The sequence below is a fragment of the Equus quagga genome, chromosome 1 (assembly GCF_021613505.1).
Source record: "Equus quagga isolate Etosha38 chromosome 1, UCLA_HA_Equagga_1.0, whole genome shotgun sequence".
NCBI lineage: Eukaryota > Metazoa > Chordata > Mammalia > Perissodactyla > Equidae > Equus > Equus quagga.
Genome location: NC_060267.1, coordinates 185980422 through 185998649, shown reverse-complemented (window position 1 = coordinate 185998649; position 18228 = coordinate 185980422). Strand labels below are relative to the sequence as shown.

The window sequence follows — 18228 nt, the reverse complement described above, 5'->3', positions numbered from 1 at the left end:
GCTACCAATCCTCCTCTTTTTTGCTGAGGAAGACTGGCCCTGAGCTAACATCCATGCCCTACTTTATATGTGGGATGCCTACCACAGCATGGCTTGACAAGTGGTACATAAGTCCATACCCAGGATCTGAACTGGTGAACCTGGGGCCGCTGAAGCAGAACGTGCGAACTTAACTGCTGCGCCACCAGGAGGGCCCATATATAGCTTTTTATATTTATCCATGTAACGGCCTTTACTGGTACTCTATAATTCTTCCTGTGAACTTGGGGTGCATGCTACTCCCTAATGGCTGCAGGACTGAATTGGTCTGGAAGAAAACAGAAAGGAGGAGGACAAAATAGAGGAGGTGGGGAGAGGTAAAGAACTGAAAAGGGTATGTCTCCTTCAGCTAGAACTTAGCAAGTTTCTCCTGTGAATCCGGAACTACACTCAGCAGTGGCTGTTCAGTCATAGACACAGACAGTAAGGGACACACAGTCCCTCACCTGTTGGCTAGTGGGGCAGGAAGAGAATGAAAAGAAAGTCCGTAAAATTACAAATTAAATGTAATGTTGTGTATGGTGAGAATCTACTTGAGATAGAGTGTTTATAAAAGAGCTCTTTGTAGCTATGATATTTCAACTGAGACCTGAAGGATGAGGAGCCAGCGTGGTGGTGGTGAGGGTGGGGCAGGGAGAATAAAAGGGAAGAGGGATTAAGGTTGTAGGCAGTTGTCACAATCATTTCACATGGGGTCTAGACAAAAAGACTTTGGAATGGAAAGTAGGGAGAACGAACTGAGCTGTCTTCACCTAGGACAGTCAGAGTGGGAGCAGAAAAGAGGGAAGAGATACAGCACATTGGAAAACCAAAAGCAGCAGAATTAGGCATATAACTGCCCATCAAGAAATCTTCTTTCCATTTACTAACTGAAGCTATTAAAAATCTATTAATATACACAATTTTGTTTTTATTTGAAATTTCGGTTTTAGCGCATGTTTTTAGGTGGAGTCTCCCAATATCATTTGAATTGCACCCTCACTGGACATTTAATAGGGATTTATGTGATTTAGCGATTGCCCTTATGGGAGTCAGTGTTGTGGGTAAGTGCACAGACATAGCCCCCTGGCTGAGTGGAATCCCAGCACAACACCCTGGCTCACCACTTCTTGGCTGGTGACCTTGGCCTTTGGCTTAATCATTGTGTGGGTTTTCCTCTTTAAAATTGGGATTAATAATAGTGTCTACCTCATAAAGTTGCTGTGAGGATTAAGGGAGTTATATGAAAAGTATTTAGAACAGTGAACCACTTGGCACATAGTAAGCAAGATCTAAGTGGTAGCTATCATTGTTTACTTTCTTTCTTTCTTTCTTTCTTTTTTGAGGAAGGTTAGCCCTGAGGTAACATCCTGCCCATCTTCCTCTACTTTTTATATGTGGGACATCTACCACAGCGTGGCTTGCCAAGGGGTGCCATGTCCGCACCCGGGATCAGCAAACCATGGGCCAGCGAAGGAGAACATGGACACGTACCCGCTGGGCCACCAGGCAGGCCCCTATCGTTTACTTTCCATTGGCTGCAGAAGCAAGACTATACGTTCCTTGAAGGCACTACTCATAGTATGGTCTTGAGAAATACAACATACTCTGTTTTGACTTTTAAAGGTAATATATGAATAAGGTAAAAAAAAAATTCAAACACTATACCTGCACAGTCCAATACGGTAGCCACTAGCCACATGTGACTATTTAAGTTAAAGTTAATAAAATTAAAAACTCTGTTCCTCAGTTGCACTAGCTACATTTCAAGCACATAGTAGCCACACATGGCTATGAAATTGGACGGTGCATCATTGCAAAATGTTCGGTTAGAGCCGGCCAGTAGTGACCCTCCCTTCCATTCCGGCCCCCATCTCTCTCCAGGGCAATCACCGCAACAGGTTTCTTGCATAACTTTCATGGTTCAGACACATTTTTGCTTACATACACGTGTTACTGTATCATTTGCACTGTCCACTCTATTTTTGTTTATTTTAAAATATACTAACTGTATTGATTTCCTTTCTTAGAGATACAATTGACATATAACGTGTTAGTTTTAGGTATACAACATAGTGATTTGATATATGTATATACAGGAAAATGATCACCATAAAGTTATCCAGGTACTGATTTCTTGACAGCAGTTCCCTACATTCAATCAAGGAACAGTTCCAAGATTTACAGCGTCTGACATCAGCCTCCGGGGCCTTTGTGCGACAATCCAGAAACTGGATTCAAACTCGAGAAGCCCACACGGTTACCCGCGCCACGTGGGGGTCGGGGGCGGCACCGCCGAGGAGCCCGCGCCGCCGGGTGAACCGAGTCACGGAGGGACACTCCCGCCAGCGCGGCCGGGCCCCCGCGCCAGCACAGATGCTCGGGGCTCCTGTGGTCCAGACCCACCGCCGCCTGGGAGGCCCGGCCACGGGCGACCGCAGGAGCGACAGGGGGCGTTTGTCCCCGCCGAGAACGCGGACAGGGGCCTCTGTCCGCCAGGCAGGAGCCCCCACCCGCCCACGGCGCAAAGAGCCCTCCGTCGTCTGTAGCCTAGAGGACCCCCACCCTCCCGAGCCGTCGTCCGTCCCACGTCCCCGGCGGCGCCCCAGCCGTCGTCCGTCCCACGCCCCCCGGCGGCGCCCCCGCCGTCGTGCGCCGGGGGCAGGGGGCAGGGGGCAGGGGGCAGGGGGCGGGGAACGCGGCGCCAGCGCGCGGGAGGCCGGGAAGATGGCGGCGCGCTCCGCGGCTCCCTCCTCGGAGCCCGGCGAGGCCGCGGCGGCGCCCAACGCGGTGGCGCGCGTGTCGCAGTGGGCGGACGACCACCTGCGCCTGGTCCGGGTACAGACGGCCGGGCACCGGCGGGCGCCGGGCGCGGCGCAGCGTGCGGGGCGGGCCGCGGCGCGGGGCTCCGACGGGGACTCGGGCGCGAGCGCGGCAGGCCGGCGGGGGGCGTCTCCCGGGACGGGGCCGCCGCGCCCTCCCGCCGGGGACCGGGTGGTCGGCCGGTCGCCCGGTCAGGCGACGCCGGATCGCAGCGCGCGTCGGGGCCTCGGGGCTCCGGGTCGGGACGCGTCAGCGCCGAGCGGCTCAGCCCGGGGCGGCCCCGTGCGTGTCACCCCCGTGCCTGGCTCTGTTCCTGGAAGGAAAGCGTGTGAGGCTCGCTCTTGGGGAGGGTGCTGCGCAGCTCCTGTTTCTAATTAACCTTTTGGGTCTGTTTCATCTTAAAAACATCGCTCCTTTCCCGACTTTTCACCCGCACGTGTCTCCCGCGGGGCTGCCCCTTAAGGTGTTGGTGGTGGTCTGTTCTAGCGAACGCGCAGACTCCCGCTGCGGGCTGTGGGCGCCGCGCGAGGCGTGTCCGGGGTAGGAGGCTGGCGGCGTGGCTGCTGGAGGCGCAGCCGCGTGGGAGGAAAGGAGAAGACTCCGGAGTAGCGGGCGGTGAAGAAAGGCGTTTGGAAGAAAGGGGCTTTTAGTTGAAGGATGTGCCTTATTTGGACTGTTAGATATGGGGGGACGGTCTTCTTTTCCCCCTCTAATTAGTACTTTGATACCTTATGTGAATACTTTATGTGAATAATAATTAGAATTAATCGTAAAATCTCTTTTTGCAGAACATCAGCACCGTAATGGCCGCAGCTGGGATGATGTTACTTCTAAGAAGTGTTCGACTGGTAAGTTCAGAAGGGAGAAGCCGTTATGGTGAGCGTTAGACAGTTAATCATTTCTCGCTTCGGACAGGTATTATCTCAAGCAGTGCATCATTTTGTTATTCACATTAGTAACTTTTAAATAGTATTTTAGATCAATGAGTATATTTTAAGATCTTGGTTTAAAAGTAACACATCCATAGGATTTAAGGAAAGTGGTTGCACAGCCCACATTTCCATAATCACTTGTCTTCCTGCTCAAAAAGGAATCTGAAAAGGATTTAGTTTCCTAGAATGGTGGAATCACAAATTTGCGTTGCAGACGTTGTGAAATATCTCAAAACTGTTTTCTGTAGTGGTTCAGATTTAGATCACAGTTGAACTGTGTTCCTTAGCGCTGAACAATTTATACCTTCTCTGATTTCCAGCAATCTGTAAGATCTATTGTTTTATGAATCAGGCAAGATGTACAATGTAAAAAAAATAATAATTTGTGTTTTCCATTGCCATGTTTTCTTTTTCACTTTCAGTAATGTTTTTTTTTTCCTCTTCTCCTCAAAACCCCCCAGTACATAGTTATATATTCTAATTGTAGGTCCTTCCAGCTCTGCCTGTGGGACACTGCCTCAGCATGGCCTGATGAGCCATGCTACGTGCATGCCCAGGATCCACACCTGGGAAACCCTGGGCCTCTGAAGCAGAGTGAGAGAACTTAACCACTCTGCCATGGTGCTGGCTTCTCAATAATGTTTTATTTTTATTTTTATTTTTTTTTAAAGATTTTATTTTTGCTTTCTCTTTCCAAAGCCCCCTAGTACATAGTTGTGTGTTTTCAGTTGTGAGTCCTTCCAGTTGTGGCATGTGGGACGCTGCCTCAGCATGGCTTGATGAGCGGTGCCATGTCTGCGACCAGGATCTGAACCAGTGAAACCCTGGGCCGCTGCAGTGGAGCATGCAAGCTGAACCACTCGGCCACGGGCCGACCCCTCAATAATGTTTTAATAAGAGACATTGCGGAAATCCATTTGGTAGTTCAAGATTTAGTAGTATTTTTTCATTTAACAGGTTCTTGCACTAGGATGTAATTGTAGTGTCATGTTACCGTCTGGCATGGATTTATTGCTTCTATGTATATTCATTTCCTACGTTTATCATCTCTCTATTCTTTCAGTGTTATCATTGGCTACATAGCATTACTCAATATTCTACATCTTTTCCAACTGTTGCCTTTTTCCCCTGACTCCAATGTCAGAACACTTATCTTTTTTTTTTAATGCCTTGAACTCATTTTAATCTTATAATATAGTAGGCGCTTATAACACCTCCATGATTTTGTAAGTCTCTCATTTTTAGCTTGTATATATATATTTCTAGAATGGAACTTTTGAAAATTTATTCTTTTCATTCTACTTTTTTCTTTATTTTATAATCTATATGTCCCATGATATTTGTATTTTTAAGCTTTCACAATTGCCAAAATCATAAATGATTTCATTAAGAGTTTAGGTAAAAATAATGCTGAGGGATCATTTCTCTTGTCAGTCCTTAAAAAACTCACGTGTCATTTATGGGTCATTTTAAGTTCTTTGTTGTTTTCAGTATATAGTTCAGTACTTCACTTTGGTAATAATTAAAACCAGAGTGAGTTACTGTTTATTATTTTCATTTTTATTCTCATTAACTTTCGTGACCCAGTCCTGCTTACGCAATACTAGATGTGTTGTTGGTTTATGCAATTTGTTTATTGATTGATACAAATTTATATTAGTATGTTATGAAGTTATTAATTTTAGACTATAGTTCTGGTGTCTTTTTTTCCTTAGATTTTATGGTTTTTAATAATAGTGACTAACCAGTGATGAGAAGAGCAAGCTAAGGGGTTAGAAAAAGAACATTGGAACAGTAGGGGATAAATAACTCTGTTGTATTACAGTTGGAGGAGTTTGGTGACAAGTAAGAGAAACCCCAACCAGTGGTGGCTTAACCTGATAAACAGTTTATTTTTCTCATGTCACAAGAACTCTGGAGGTCGGAGGCTGCTGGCATTGCTTCCCTGGCTCAGTGACATAGTTTAGATGAGTCTGATTCTCTTGGCCTTTCTTCATGGCATAGAATGGCTGCTGTAGCTCCAGATAGCATTCAAGGTGGCAGAAGAGGGAAAGGAAAGGTGCCAGCTACATCTTTTTCTGTTATCAAGAAAGCAAAAACTTTCTCAGAAGGCTCAGGAGACTTTTGCTTACATTCTGTTGTCACATGGCCATCTCTAGGTGGAAAGAAGGCTGGGAAAGCAGCCATTTAGCTTTTCTATCCCTTAGAGTGCATGGTGCTGGCAAGGGAGAAGGGGCTTGGGAATGGATACTGCATTAACCAACCAAGGGCCTGCCACAAGGAGCCTTGATAGCTCCTCCTCAGCTTTCTTTTTGTATTGCTGTTTTTCTCCCCGTCTTCCTCCCTCTGAGACCTTATCAAGCTTTTGTATTCTTTCGGTTATTGGTAGACAACTCCAGATTTCATATTTAAAAAGTAAAAAAGATTATTAGGGCCAACCCAGTGGCATAGTGGTTAAGTTCACACACTCTGCTTTGGCAGCCTGGGGTTCGCTGGTTCGGATCCTGGGTGCAGACTGACACTGCTTGGCACGCCATGCTGTGGTAGGCATCCCACATATAAAGTGGAGGAAGATGGGCACAGATGTTAGCTCAAGGCCAGTCTTCCTCAGCAAAAAGAGGAGGATTGGCAGCAGATGTTAGCTCAGGGCTAATCTTCCTCAAAAGAAAAAAGTAAAAAATAAATTTAAAGGATTATTGAGTTTGGTGCTGTGGGAAACACTTTATATACATAATTTCATTGAATATTTATAATAATCCTGTGATACAGGTATTCTGACACCTAATTTTTATAGATGAGGAGATGGATGCTCAAAGAAGTTAAACAATTTTCAAAAGATCATCCAGCTAGTACGTGGCAGAACTGGATTTCAAATTACGTCTTCCTGAATTTAGAGCCCCTATTATTTTCTCTACACCATCATGCTTCCAGCCTTTGTCTGATTGTCTTTAGGACATGTCCTTCACCACTGAAGCATCCTTGTTAGTGGCATCATTTTTCTGCTTCTTCTAGAGAGCAGACTGTTTATTACAAGCTCAGGCTTCACTTCCTTTATTTATTTATGTGGCCCTGAGCTCACATCCATGCCCATCTTCCTCTACTTTATATGCGGGACGCCTGCCACAGCATGGCTTTTGCCAAGTGGTGCCATTTCCGCACCCAGGATCCGAACCGGTGAACCCCGGGCTGCTGAAGCGGAAGATGTGAACTTAACCACTGTGCCACCAGGCCAGCCTCTCACTTCCTTTAAAGATGTCTGTGCTTTCCACTTTTGACCCCTTAGTGCTTACACTTTGTGTTAAAGCTAGTCTTTTGTTGCTCCGCAGCTATATTCTGGTTTTGCGTACATTGTTTCTTCATCTTCCAGACGGTGCCTGCCTTGTCCTAGAAGCACAGCACTGAGCTTTCTGATGTGGAGGGTTATTGATCCAGAGAGGAAGATGCGGTGGGATCTGCCTTTCTAGATTCTTCACACAGACTGTGAGCTCCTTGAGAGTAGCAACTTTGGATTCTATTTCAGTTTCCTCCCTTAGCTCTTTTGTAATTTCTGAAAATTGAAAAATCAGGGCAGTCTTCTGTCATTTTATGTATACCCTTTAATGAAAACACCTCAGAATTAAAAGGGATAGACTTTTAGTAATTGAAGACATCTCTTTTTTTTTTTTTTTTTTTTTTTTGCTGAGGAAGATTCACCCTGAGCTGACATCTATGCCAGTCTTCCTCTATTTTGTATGTGGGTTGCTGCAACAGTATGGCCAGTGGTGTACGTCTGCACCCTGGAACCGAACCCAGCCCACCAAAGTGGAGCACACTCAACTTAACCAATAGCCCACGGGGCTGGTACCCCTTGAAGATATCTTTAATGGCCCTCTCTACTCCTTCTAAGACTTGCCTTCCCTGTGTAAAATGCTCTTGGTTTTCTTAAGTGATGTGTTTTCCAGGCTCTTTACTATCTTTTTTTCCCTCTTCTGGCATTGTTCCAGTTTGTTGAAGTCTTTTATGAAGTGTGATATGCAGAACTGGACAGTCTGTTCCACTTAGGGCCTGATTTGGAGCAGTCTCTCCCTCCTTTCTCTTGTTCTGTACCTGCTCCTAATAATGTTGCTTTGTGGGGGGTGGGAGAGCAGAGGGGAGAGGGAGTTTGCACTTTTTTGGTAGTCTTGTCACACTTTCACTCATTGTGAGTTCACGATTAACTTAAAGCTCTAAGTCTTTTTATATATGCTACTGTTAGTATATTCTCTTCTGTGCTTCCTTAGTTTCGGGGAGTACAGGGACAGACTTTTACATTTTAGCTTATTATTCTAGTTGAGATCTTCTTGAATAATAACGCTGACTTTCCATGTTCATACCCTTCCAAGCATCAGACCGTGCTCATCTGGGATCCTTACGCTCTCATTCAGGTCATTAGTGATCATATTAAACTGGAGCAGATCCAGGTCCGGCCCCCTGGCTTCCTTCTAAAGTGCCCCTTCCATTGACGTTGACTAATTCATCAGGGCCACCTTAGTGATGACGCAGAACCAAACAGGAGCCATCTATTTGGACATTTAGCCCACATTTCTCTGTTTTTCCTGCTCATAAACAACTTTTGTCAGGTGACTCACTTAAAGTCTCATGGTTTGATTTAGAATTTCTCCTTTTTGTTTACATTCTGTATATTTCATGTTCTTGAATGAATGCTGACATTAGATCCAGAATCTTTTTACCCCCAACATTTTCTTCAGAAGAATTCTGTAACACTCACCTACTTTTCATCTAGATCAGGCGTTTTGGCACATTTTGCGCTTTGTCCCTCTTTCTCTGAAACCATTGGAAAGCCAGTTGCAGACATGAAACTTGTCCCATAAGTACTTCATAGTATACTTCCTAAGAACAGAGATATTTTCCTACATAACCACATTAATATTATCACAACAAATAAATTTAATATTTTTGCTCACATTTTTTTTTCACATTTATTTTCTCAAAATATCCTTTATAGCTATTTTTTTCCCCAATCTAAGATTCAGCCAAGGATTATGCATTGATTTAGTTGTCACGTCTCTAGTTTCCTTTAATCTAGTGTATTACCCTCACCTTATCATTATTTTTAATTTTTGTCTTTTATGACACTGTAATTTTTGAAGAATCCAAGCCACTTGTCTTATAGAACGTCCCATAATCTGGATTTGTGTGTTTCCTTGTTAGGTTTGGACAAGTAGGTAATGGTGTAAACTTCCTGTTATATTGCATCAAGAGGCTTATAATGTCAGTTTGTCCTATAATGTTATCACATCTGATTTAATTAGTAATCCCTTAGTATCATCTAAACCCAGTTTATATTGACATTTCCTTGCTTGTCTCAGTGATATCTCTTTTTAATAGAAGATCTGTTCAAATCAGAGTTCGTCTGTATATTGATTTGTTTGTTGTATCTCTTAAGTCTCATTTATTTTATAACAGTCCATTCTGTCCCATCACCATTGTTTCCCCTGAAGCCACTGATTTGTTAGAACAACAAGTCATTTATCCCATTGAATGTTCCACATTCTGGATTTGTCCACTACAATGTTTTTCTCGTGTGGAACATTTGAAAAAAGGTTTATGTTTAGTTCAACTTTACTGTCTTAGGAAGTCGAGTGCTAACTTATCTTTCAGTGTATGTGCTACTCTTAACCTAGCCATGATTATGAATCATGAATGAAGCTTGTCCTAAAGTATTGCTTTTTTGTTTTGGGTTTTGGTTTTTTGGGGGAGGAAGATTGGCCCTGAGCTAACATCTGTGCCAATCTTCTTCTCTTTTATGTGGGATGCTGCCACTGGTCTGCACCCAAGATCTAAACCTGTAAACTCTGGCCTGCTGAAGTGGAGTGCGAGAACTTACCCTCGACACCACCAGGCTGGCCCCTGTCCCATGGTATTCTTAATGTGGAAGTCATAGTTATAAAGTGTTGACTAACCCCAGGGTGTTACCAGACTGGCCCCTGTCCCATGGTGTTCTTAATGTGGAAGTCATAGTTATAAAGTGTTGACTAACCCCAGGGTGTTACCTAGTGGTAGGTATGTAAGTCAATTCCTCATGTTGGCTTTTTTCTCCTGTGGGATAAAAAATAAGAAAATAAATCTAATTGATTAAGAATTCTAACTTAATTTGACTCAGTGTTGTTTAGGTTTCCCAGGTCTACCTGCATGAATGGACTGTCCATGTATAGAATAGGATAGTGACTGTTTTACCAGATTTGTGTGGTGCCAGGCACGGATAGATACTCCCTGCTTTTTGATAAATTGTGTCATATTTTGAGAATGTGAGCCTTTTAGAAGTTAGGAGTCTGTTTAACGTTGTATATGTGGTAGCTTGAAATAGTAAAATAGTAACTAAAGGTTTCTAGATAATGTTGCTATAAAACTTTTTTTTTCTTTTTGAGGAAGATTAGCCCTGAGCTAACATCTGCTGCCAATCCTGCTCTTTTTGCTCAGGAAGACTGGCCCTGAGCTAACATCCGTGCCCATCTTCCTCTACTTTATATGTGGGGCGCCTACCATAACATGGCTTGCCAAGTGGTGCCATGTCCACACCCGGGATTCAAACCAGTAAATCCCGGGCCACCAAAGTGGAATGTGCGCACTTAACTGCTGTGCCACCAGGCTGGCCCCATAAAACTTTTGATTAAATCATTAAAATATTAAGAACCAAATTAAAATTTTTCACTGGTTATATCTCCTTGTTGAATGTTGAGATAATTTGACATACTTTATATGAAAATAATAATAAAATGTTGTATTTTTCTCCTTGTAAATCAACAGACTTCAAAATTTACGAGTTCTTCAGAAATTCCAGTGGAATTTATAAGAAGGAATGTTAAACTACGTGGACGATTACGCCGAATAACCGACAGTGGTTTAGAAATTGAGCATATTCCTATTACTTTACCTATTATATCTTCATGGAGAAGTAAGTAAGGTGCAAGAATAAGATGACTAAATAAGTATTTTAGTGTTCTTTTGTTAGAAGTTATTTATAAAATAACAAAAATATCGTTTTAATTTTTACTAACTCTTCACTGTCGATGAGAGAAAGTCCAAAGTCTTCACCTTATGTACAAGGAACTATTTAATTGGCTCCAGATTTCCTTTCTTCCTTCCATCCTTTTTTTATTCACCCACTCGGTATTTCATTCAGGTGTTCCAGCATTCGTTCAGCAAACATGGAGTACCTGTTATGTCCTTGCCCTGTGCCTGCCTGTGCAGAGTGAAACAAGCAACACCACTTTCCCCTGGAGCTTATAATCTAGGGGAAGATGGGCAGCAAGCAAAACAGAAATTGTCCTAAGAGCTACAAAGACAAGAAACAGAGTGCTGGGGTGAGAATTACGAGTTATGTGAAGGGGGACCTGCACATCTAGAGTGGTCAGAGGTCACTGAGGAGTTGCTGCTTAGAGACCTGAAGAGTGAGGGAGGCAGCTCGGAAGAACATGTGTGGGATCGAGCTTGGCTCTTCTGCTAAGGCTGGGGCACACAGAAGAAAGGGGCGGGAGGCAGCACCGGAGGCTGCAGAGCTGGGCAGGGGCCAGCTCTTTCCTGCTGCGATTCCTGTTTCTCCCTGCTTCCTGTCAGACCTTCCTGCTGCTCACACTCTTCTCCTGTCCCTCAGCCCCTTCCCCCAGCTCCCTTTGTGCTGAGAGGCCTTGGCTCCTGTTGAACTTGGGTTGATTCTCCAGGATCCAGCTCAAACGTCAGCTCTTCTGTGAAGCTTTTCTTAACTCCCAAGCAGAATTAGCCCTTCTCTACTGTGCCCCACAGCAGCAGATACACACCACAGCTACAGTACTTATGCACATTTTCCTATAATTATGCTTTAGGTTTCTATCCTCCCACTAAACTGTGAGCCCTGGTGGGCAGGCACCTTTTCCTATCTCATTATTCACAGTCCCTAGAAAAAATAATCATTAGCCAATAGAGACTTGTTAATAGTATTTTAATTTTGTGAAGAAAAGGGTTTTTTTTAACCCTCAGATGAATGAATACCACTCTGTTCAATGAGATAAGACTAAAGGAATAAGAGATTCTTTTACCCAGACACACCTGACATGATTGACTCTTGAACACATCACACAGAACTTGTGTGGTTTGAACGACTGTCGTTCCCGGAAGAGAGATTCCCTACGATGTGTATTTGTTGGCCATTTCAGCTCTAACCGGGGTTTACGCCTCACCAGTCCTCTAGCTTCTCGGTTGTAATTAAATCCCTCATATCTGAAGTAGTAAGTACACTGCACAGCTCTGAGGACGAGACTCCGCAGGAATCCCCAGAAGCCATGCGGTGCACAGCACTGTAATTGCGATACCTGCGTGTCATTAACGGGCTTCATATCGAATAATAATGTTTGTCTACTTGGTGCATAGAATCAAAATATTAGAGCTGAAAGGAGCCTCAGGAAGCCTCAATTCCAACCTGACTTTTCTCCCCTACTTATTTGAATATCTTCTGTAGAGGTGAAATGCCGTGTGCACAGCCATCTACCTAATAACTCATGATATCAGAGCTGGAAAACAGATTTCTCCTACCTAGTCCAGATTTCCATGTTTAGAAATGCAAAAGTTAAAGTAGATGGATGTTTGTGTTATGTTTCTTAACAGATGTTGACCACTACAAGTGTGATGATAGCGTTAATACTTTTTTGTGACTGACATAAATTGCTCGTGTGAAAGAGATCATTTTACACTTACATTAGTTAAATCAGTTTACCTGTAAAATGATTGGAGAACTAGAAAGTTGCCACCCAGCACCATTTTGAATGATACAATAAGATAGTAGAGCATAATGTTCATTTCAAAATAGCTACTAATTGAAAGCTCCTTCCGTACCTTCACTGTTTTCACTACCTGGCCTATAGGCTGGAAATGGACTTCGATTTTTTTGTGAAGAGGGCTAGGATCCAGGCCCCCAAAATTGAGGCCATTGTAACAAAAAAGTTGGTTCGGATGACTACATCAGAGTAGGCTGTGTGGCCTAGTAGAACAAGCAGTGCTGTGGGGACCTGTGCTCTGTTTCCAGTTCTGGTCTGTGGTTTCCACTGCCGTCAAACATGACTCCTTCCTCATGACTCTTCGGTGACGTACCTCCCATCCATGATCTTATCTGAGGGGTGTATGGCGAGGAGGCACACACACACACAACTTAAAAATTTGATGATGTGAAACCTTTAGAACACGTTGTATCTTCAGTAGATACTTACTGAATGCTGGCTCTACTTATAGTCTCAGTATAGAGTGGCAAACAAGAGGGTCTGAGCCTATGGTAGTCATAAAACCTGCAGTGTAGTGAGGAAATTATTCAAAACTTCTATCCCTGATGGTGAAAAAAATGATGTTTTTGATATATGTGATACCCCTTTCTTATGAAGTTGTCAATTGTCATGAATCCACTTCCAATATTATACAAATCCAGGGTATATCCATTTTTTTTTATGATGTACTGTCTTTCTTAAAACCTTAAGAATGTTTAGTCATGAAGTTGCCTACCCATCTGATGGAGCAGAAATATAACAAACCCCTTAGTGGTGATTTACTTCAGCATTTGTCTCAGGTCTGCGTGATCTTCCTCTTGTTTGACACTCACTTAACCACTATGCCACCAGGCCAGACCCTTAACCAATTTAACAAGATTTCAGAAAAAGTTTATAACTTTCCAAAAGGGATGATGGGTGACAAAAAAATCTTAGTCTTTTTCTTAAAGAAATTATACATTTAATGTATATCGAACTCTTATACAAGTGGTCGAAAGTATAAAGTTAAGTTTATCTAACTGCTAGGAAAAAAATATGCTTGCTTTCAAGAAGATATGCTAAGCCCCTGATACAGTATTATTTGATAACAGAAGAAGATTTTCCTTAGGACATGGGTTTCTTGAAACCTGTCCTAGAATTTCAGTTAGAGAAGTATCTAAAGATCTAAGTAGGAAGATCATGCCCTTAGCAAAAACCTGTCATGCAGTAAATACACAGATTAGGGCAGAACATATAATAAAGATCAGATAAATTCAAATTGTTGGTACATAATGAGCTAAGGGCGGCATGAAGGTTCTGAAGTCTCTCTCCAATCCTTTAGTGTTGCCATGAACACCAACTGTCTTCCAATAAAAGCTTTGAGATCAAGGCTTTTGCTCTAATTCAACATTATCAACCGTAAGTGTTAATGTCTTAATTCTTCACTCTACCAAAGGTCGCCAGATTCCTTTAAAATTAGCCATTCCCCGTTGAGCATTTAAAGTATGATGTGGTCAATAAAAATTTAACAACAAATCTTCCAGGAACAAATCTACCAAATAAGGTTAAGTTATACCCATAAAATATTTTCACCTAAACAGTAGAGCTTGTTTCTGTGATATGAATCCCTTCGTTTTCCCAGCTGTTCAAGAAATCTTTTATGCACACATTTAAAAAAAAAAAAAAAAGGCCAGGGGTTGGCCCGGTGGTGTAGTGTTTAAGTTCGTGTGCTCTGCTTTGGTGGCCTGGGGTTCATGGGTTCAGATCCTGGGCATGGACCTGCACACCACTCATCAAGCCATGCTGTGGCTGTGTCCCACATACAAAATAGAGGAAGATTGCCATAGATGTTGGCTCAGGGCCAATCTCTCTCACCAAAAAAAATTTTTAAAATAAAATAAAAGTTCTATATGAATCTTTAAAAAGTTAAATTGGTTAAAATTTTATCAAGAGTTGGGGTAAACAAACCTTAATACTATGTTACTTTGAATATAAATTGATAAAATTCTGTCTGGAAGTCAGTTTCACAAAATGTATAAAAAAATGTTGATGTAAATCAATATTTATTGAGATGGGAAGAAAGCCTCAATAAGGTAAGTGAAAGAGCAGTTTGTACAGTTCTTTTGGTAGTAAGAACCCATATTATTGAACTACATGTCTATAGCGTTATGTGTATATTTACATAGAAATAAATCTGGAAGGTTTAAAAAAGAAAGTTGGTTAAACTCTACATCTTATTCCAGAGCTTGTTGAAATGAGTTTTTGAAATTATTCCCGTCTGTTGTATACTTGTTTTAAAAGAAGACTTAAATATGGAAATAAATGGACCTACATAGAGTCTGAGGATTTATAAGTAAACATAATATATTTGGTTGTTTTTGGGGGGCTAAATGATTTTGGAATTTGTTTTTGCAGCCTGGAATTAGAGCTAAACTCTTTCCCATCTGACATTTTTAGAAGAGCCATGCGGTGTTTTGCTGGTTCAGCTGGCTGGAGTAGAACTCACTGAAACTGGGAAGATGTGGTTACAGAAAGAGCTAAAACCTTCCCAACTTCTATGGTTCCAGCTTCTTGGAAAGGAGAATTCAACACTCTTTTGCTACCTTTTGGTGAATAGGGTAAGTAGTGTGAAGAAATAACGAGCAATATTTTATTCTTTATACATGAACACATCATTAGAACCTTGAATATATAATGGGACTAAATTTTTTGGTCTTTAAACTGCTACACAGTGATTATATATAGAGACCAGGTGTTCCACATATAAATTTTGTTATAAAATTTTAGTTATAGATGTTTATTATAGAAAAAATAGAATTATATAAAAGATGCCAAAGGCCTTAGAAAAATATTTATCTTCTCTTTTGAGTTGAGAAGTCTCTTTTATGTATCCTCGAAACGACCCTATGGAGTCATTGTTTTTATTCCCATTTGCAGGTGGGACTCAGGGTAGCACAGTGGGAGAGCCTGTATTCAAGCCAGCTCCTTCTGGCTCCTGAGCCCAAACTTCACTTTAAATACTTCACCTCGCATTGCTTTCTAGAAGGGGACCACACCATACTATATGCGTATGGTGGTAATTTACATCTGTTGAATTTCACTAATGTGTGAGGTTGAATTTTAATTATTCTGATTTTGGTTTAAGGGAATGAGCTCCTAAAATTTAAAAGATTGAGAAAAATATGATAAGCTTTTTAAAACCGTATTTGTTTATGCCTTACCATCATATACCAGAAGCTACTAAATTATTAACCCTTTGTTAAAATTAATCTTGTTAGGTTAAAATCTCACAAGGACTATAGAAATAGCTAAGCAGGATCCCTTTTATACTGTAAATTAGTGGGGGGAAAACATCCCATTTATCCATTTCATTAAGGAGGGAGATATTCCATGAATGAAATTTCCTAAAGGATGAAGATTTAAGGGCCAGAAGTATTTTCATGTTAATTATTTTGTGGGAAGTCTTTTAAAAATGTATTTACATTATTTACATGCCAGTGTCTTCCTAAGCACTGGAATTCTGAACCTAATTTCAGTGATGATTCAGTTCATTTTGCCTTTTTCTACTTCTTATTTGTTTTAGTTGCTTTTGCTGTGGCCCGCTGACATTTTGCATATCTTGTGTGCTCCGTTTCCCCTCCAAACAACAGCAAACAAACCAAAGGTGCTTCTTAGACTTTACTGCTTCTACGCCTCTTTAGGTTGGGGACCAGTGAGCCTGTGGAGAACCACATAATATGTGATAAGAGGCAGTTGACTTTGAGCGAGATCTCTTCCAGTAATGAAATTCTTGGATTTAACAATAGCTGTTTTAAGCTCTTGGGGACCCTTTTGCTTTATGTTTTTGGCTTTTGTCTGGAAGTCTGAAGTTGCTGAATGATTGATTTTAAAGTGAAAAGATGACATGGGTATACTAGCAATTTTCTTAAATAATTGGTTTGTGTTATTTTCTATTCAAGGGTAGGTATTTTACTGTGAGTCTGAATGAAGAAATTCTGAGAAGAGGCCTTGGCAAAACTGTTCTTGTTAAAGGGCTAAACCATGATTCTAAAATCTATTGGAGAATTCACAGAAACTTACTTAAAGCTGAATTAACAGCCTTGAAAAAAAGAGAAGGAATATGGAAAGAAGAATCTGAAAAAGAAAGTTATTTGGAAAAATTCAAAGGCTCCTGGAGAGAAATATGGGGAAAATACAGTAATTTAAAAAAAACTGGATCAGATTTCAACTTGAAAAAAGAGAGTTATTATGACAAATTTAGAAGGACATATGAAGCATGGAAAGACAACATGAGTAACTACTCCTTAGTACTGAAGTTCAGAGAATTTACAAGTCGCATACACTTTCGTAGAAAAGGGTAAAATATTCCAAGAAATCTGGAGGTTACCTACCTTGAAGAGTAAAATATGTAAATATATGGATATTTTTCATTGACTTGAAATGGAAATTTCCCCAAATGATCAAAGTTGTATTCTAATGGTATTTCAGTATTTAGATGATTGTTATGGATGTAATATCATAATAATTTAAACAAATTGTGATTAATGTAATATACTTTTAGGAAAAATGAAACACTCTATAAAAAGTTACCAGGTTGAAGGATGTATACACGTAGTGCTGATATTTCAAAAGAGCTTAACTATTGGCCATTGTGTTATTTTAGTTATTTTAGGCAGCCATATTTAATTTTTGTTTAAAGAGTATTTATTTTTCCTATTTCATCAGCTTTGGTGATTTATAATAAAGGAACTGTTTATGCCTCGTGTCTGAGGCCACTCTTCTCCACCTGCTTTCGAACTGCTGGTGAATTTGGGGCAGTGCTGCAAGATAACGTCGCTTAGACCATTCCTAGTAATAAGGAATGGCCAGTTTCTACCTGGTGTTAGATTGGTGAGGGGGATAATCCTGAGGACAAAATCATGAGGATAATCATGAGGAAGATAATCCTGAGGACAAGAAACAGTGTTGAGGATGGCAGCACAGAGGATGGAAAGAATAGGGTGTCTTATGACATTGTTGAGCCCCTAAAGTAGCCAATCCTTGCACGGTCTTGCCTCCCAATTTCTTTTTTTTTTTCTCAAGATTTTTTTTTTTCCTTTTTCTCCCCAAAGCCCCCTGGTACATAGTTGTATATTCTTTGTTGTGGGTCCTTCTAGTTGTGGCATGTGGAACGCTGCCTCAGTGTGGTCTGATGAGCAGTGCCATGTCTGCACCCAGGATTCGAACCAACGAAACACTGGGCTGCCTGCAGCGGAGCGCGAGAACCTAACCATTCAGCCACGGGGGGCCAGCCTCTCTCTTTCTTTTTTTGAGGAAGATTAGCCCTGAGCTAAAATCTGCCACCAATCCTCCTCTTTTTGCTGAGGAAGACTGGCCCTGAGCTAACATCCATACCCATCTTCCTCTACTTTATATGTGGGATACCTGCCACAGCATGGCGTGCCAAGCAGTACCATGTCTGCACCTGGGCTCCGAACCCACGAACCCCGGGCCGCCAAAGCAGAACATGTGAACTTAACCGCTGTGCCACCAGGCTGGCCCTGCAAAGATTCTTTTTTTTTTTTTTGTGATCTTATCTCATCACCTTTAGGATAGGACAGGAAGTTACATTCTAGTTTTTATTCCCTGGGTCTAATGCCTCAGTAGCTTTTTGTTTTGTTTTAAAGGAATGTTTTACTTTTATTTACAGAGAAGTTAACAGAGTTCAC

The 18228-nt window shown here is 41.7% G+C and overlaps 1 protein-coding gene across 2 annotated transcripts; it reads left to right on the top strand.

The window, feature by feature from the left end:
- The first annotated feature begins 2728 nt into the window (after positions 1-2728).
- Positions 2729-17303, top strand: C1H3orf33 (chromosome 1 C3orf33 homolog). Of its 2 annotated transcripts, none has more exons than XM_046646542.1 (5): positions 2729-2856; positions 3630-3689; positions 10560-10707; positions 14978-15138; positions 16480-17303. In XM_046646542.1, the coding sequence occupies exons 1-5, from the start codon at positions 2746-2748 to the stop codon at positions 16879-16881; spliced, it is 882 nt and encodes a 293-aa protein (XP_046502498.1). In that variant the 5' UTR covers positions 2729-2745; the 3' UTR covers positions 16882-17303. The 2 variants fall into 2 exon arrangements, with proteins under 2 accessions (XP_046502498.1, XP_046502504.1); XM_046646548.1 differs by lacking the exon at positions 2729-2856 and adding an exon at positions 2893-3169.
- Positions 17304-18228: the final 925 nt, after the last annotated feature.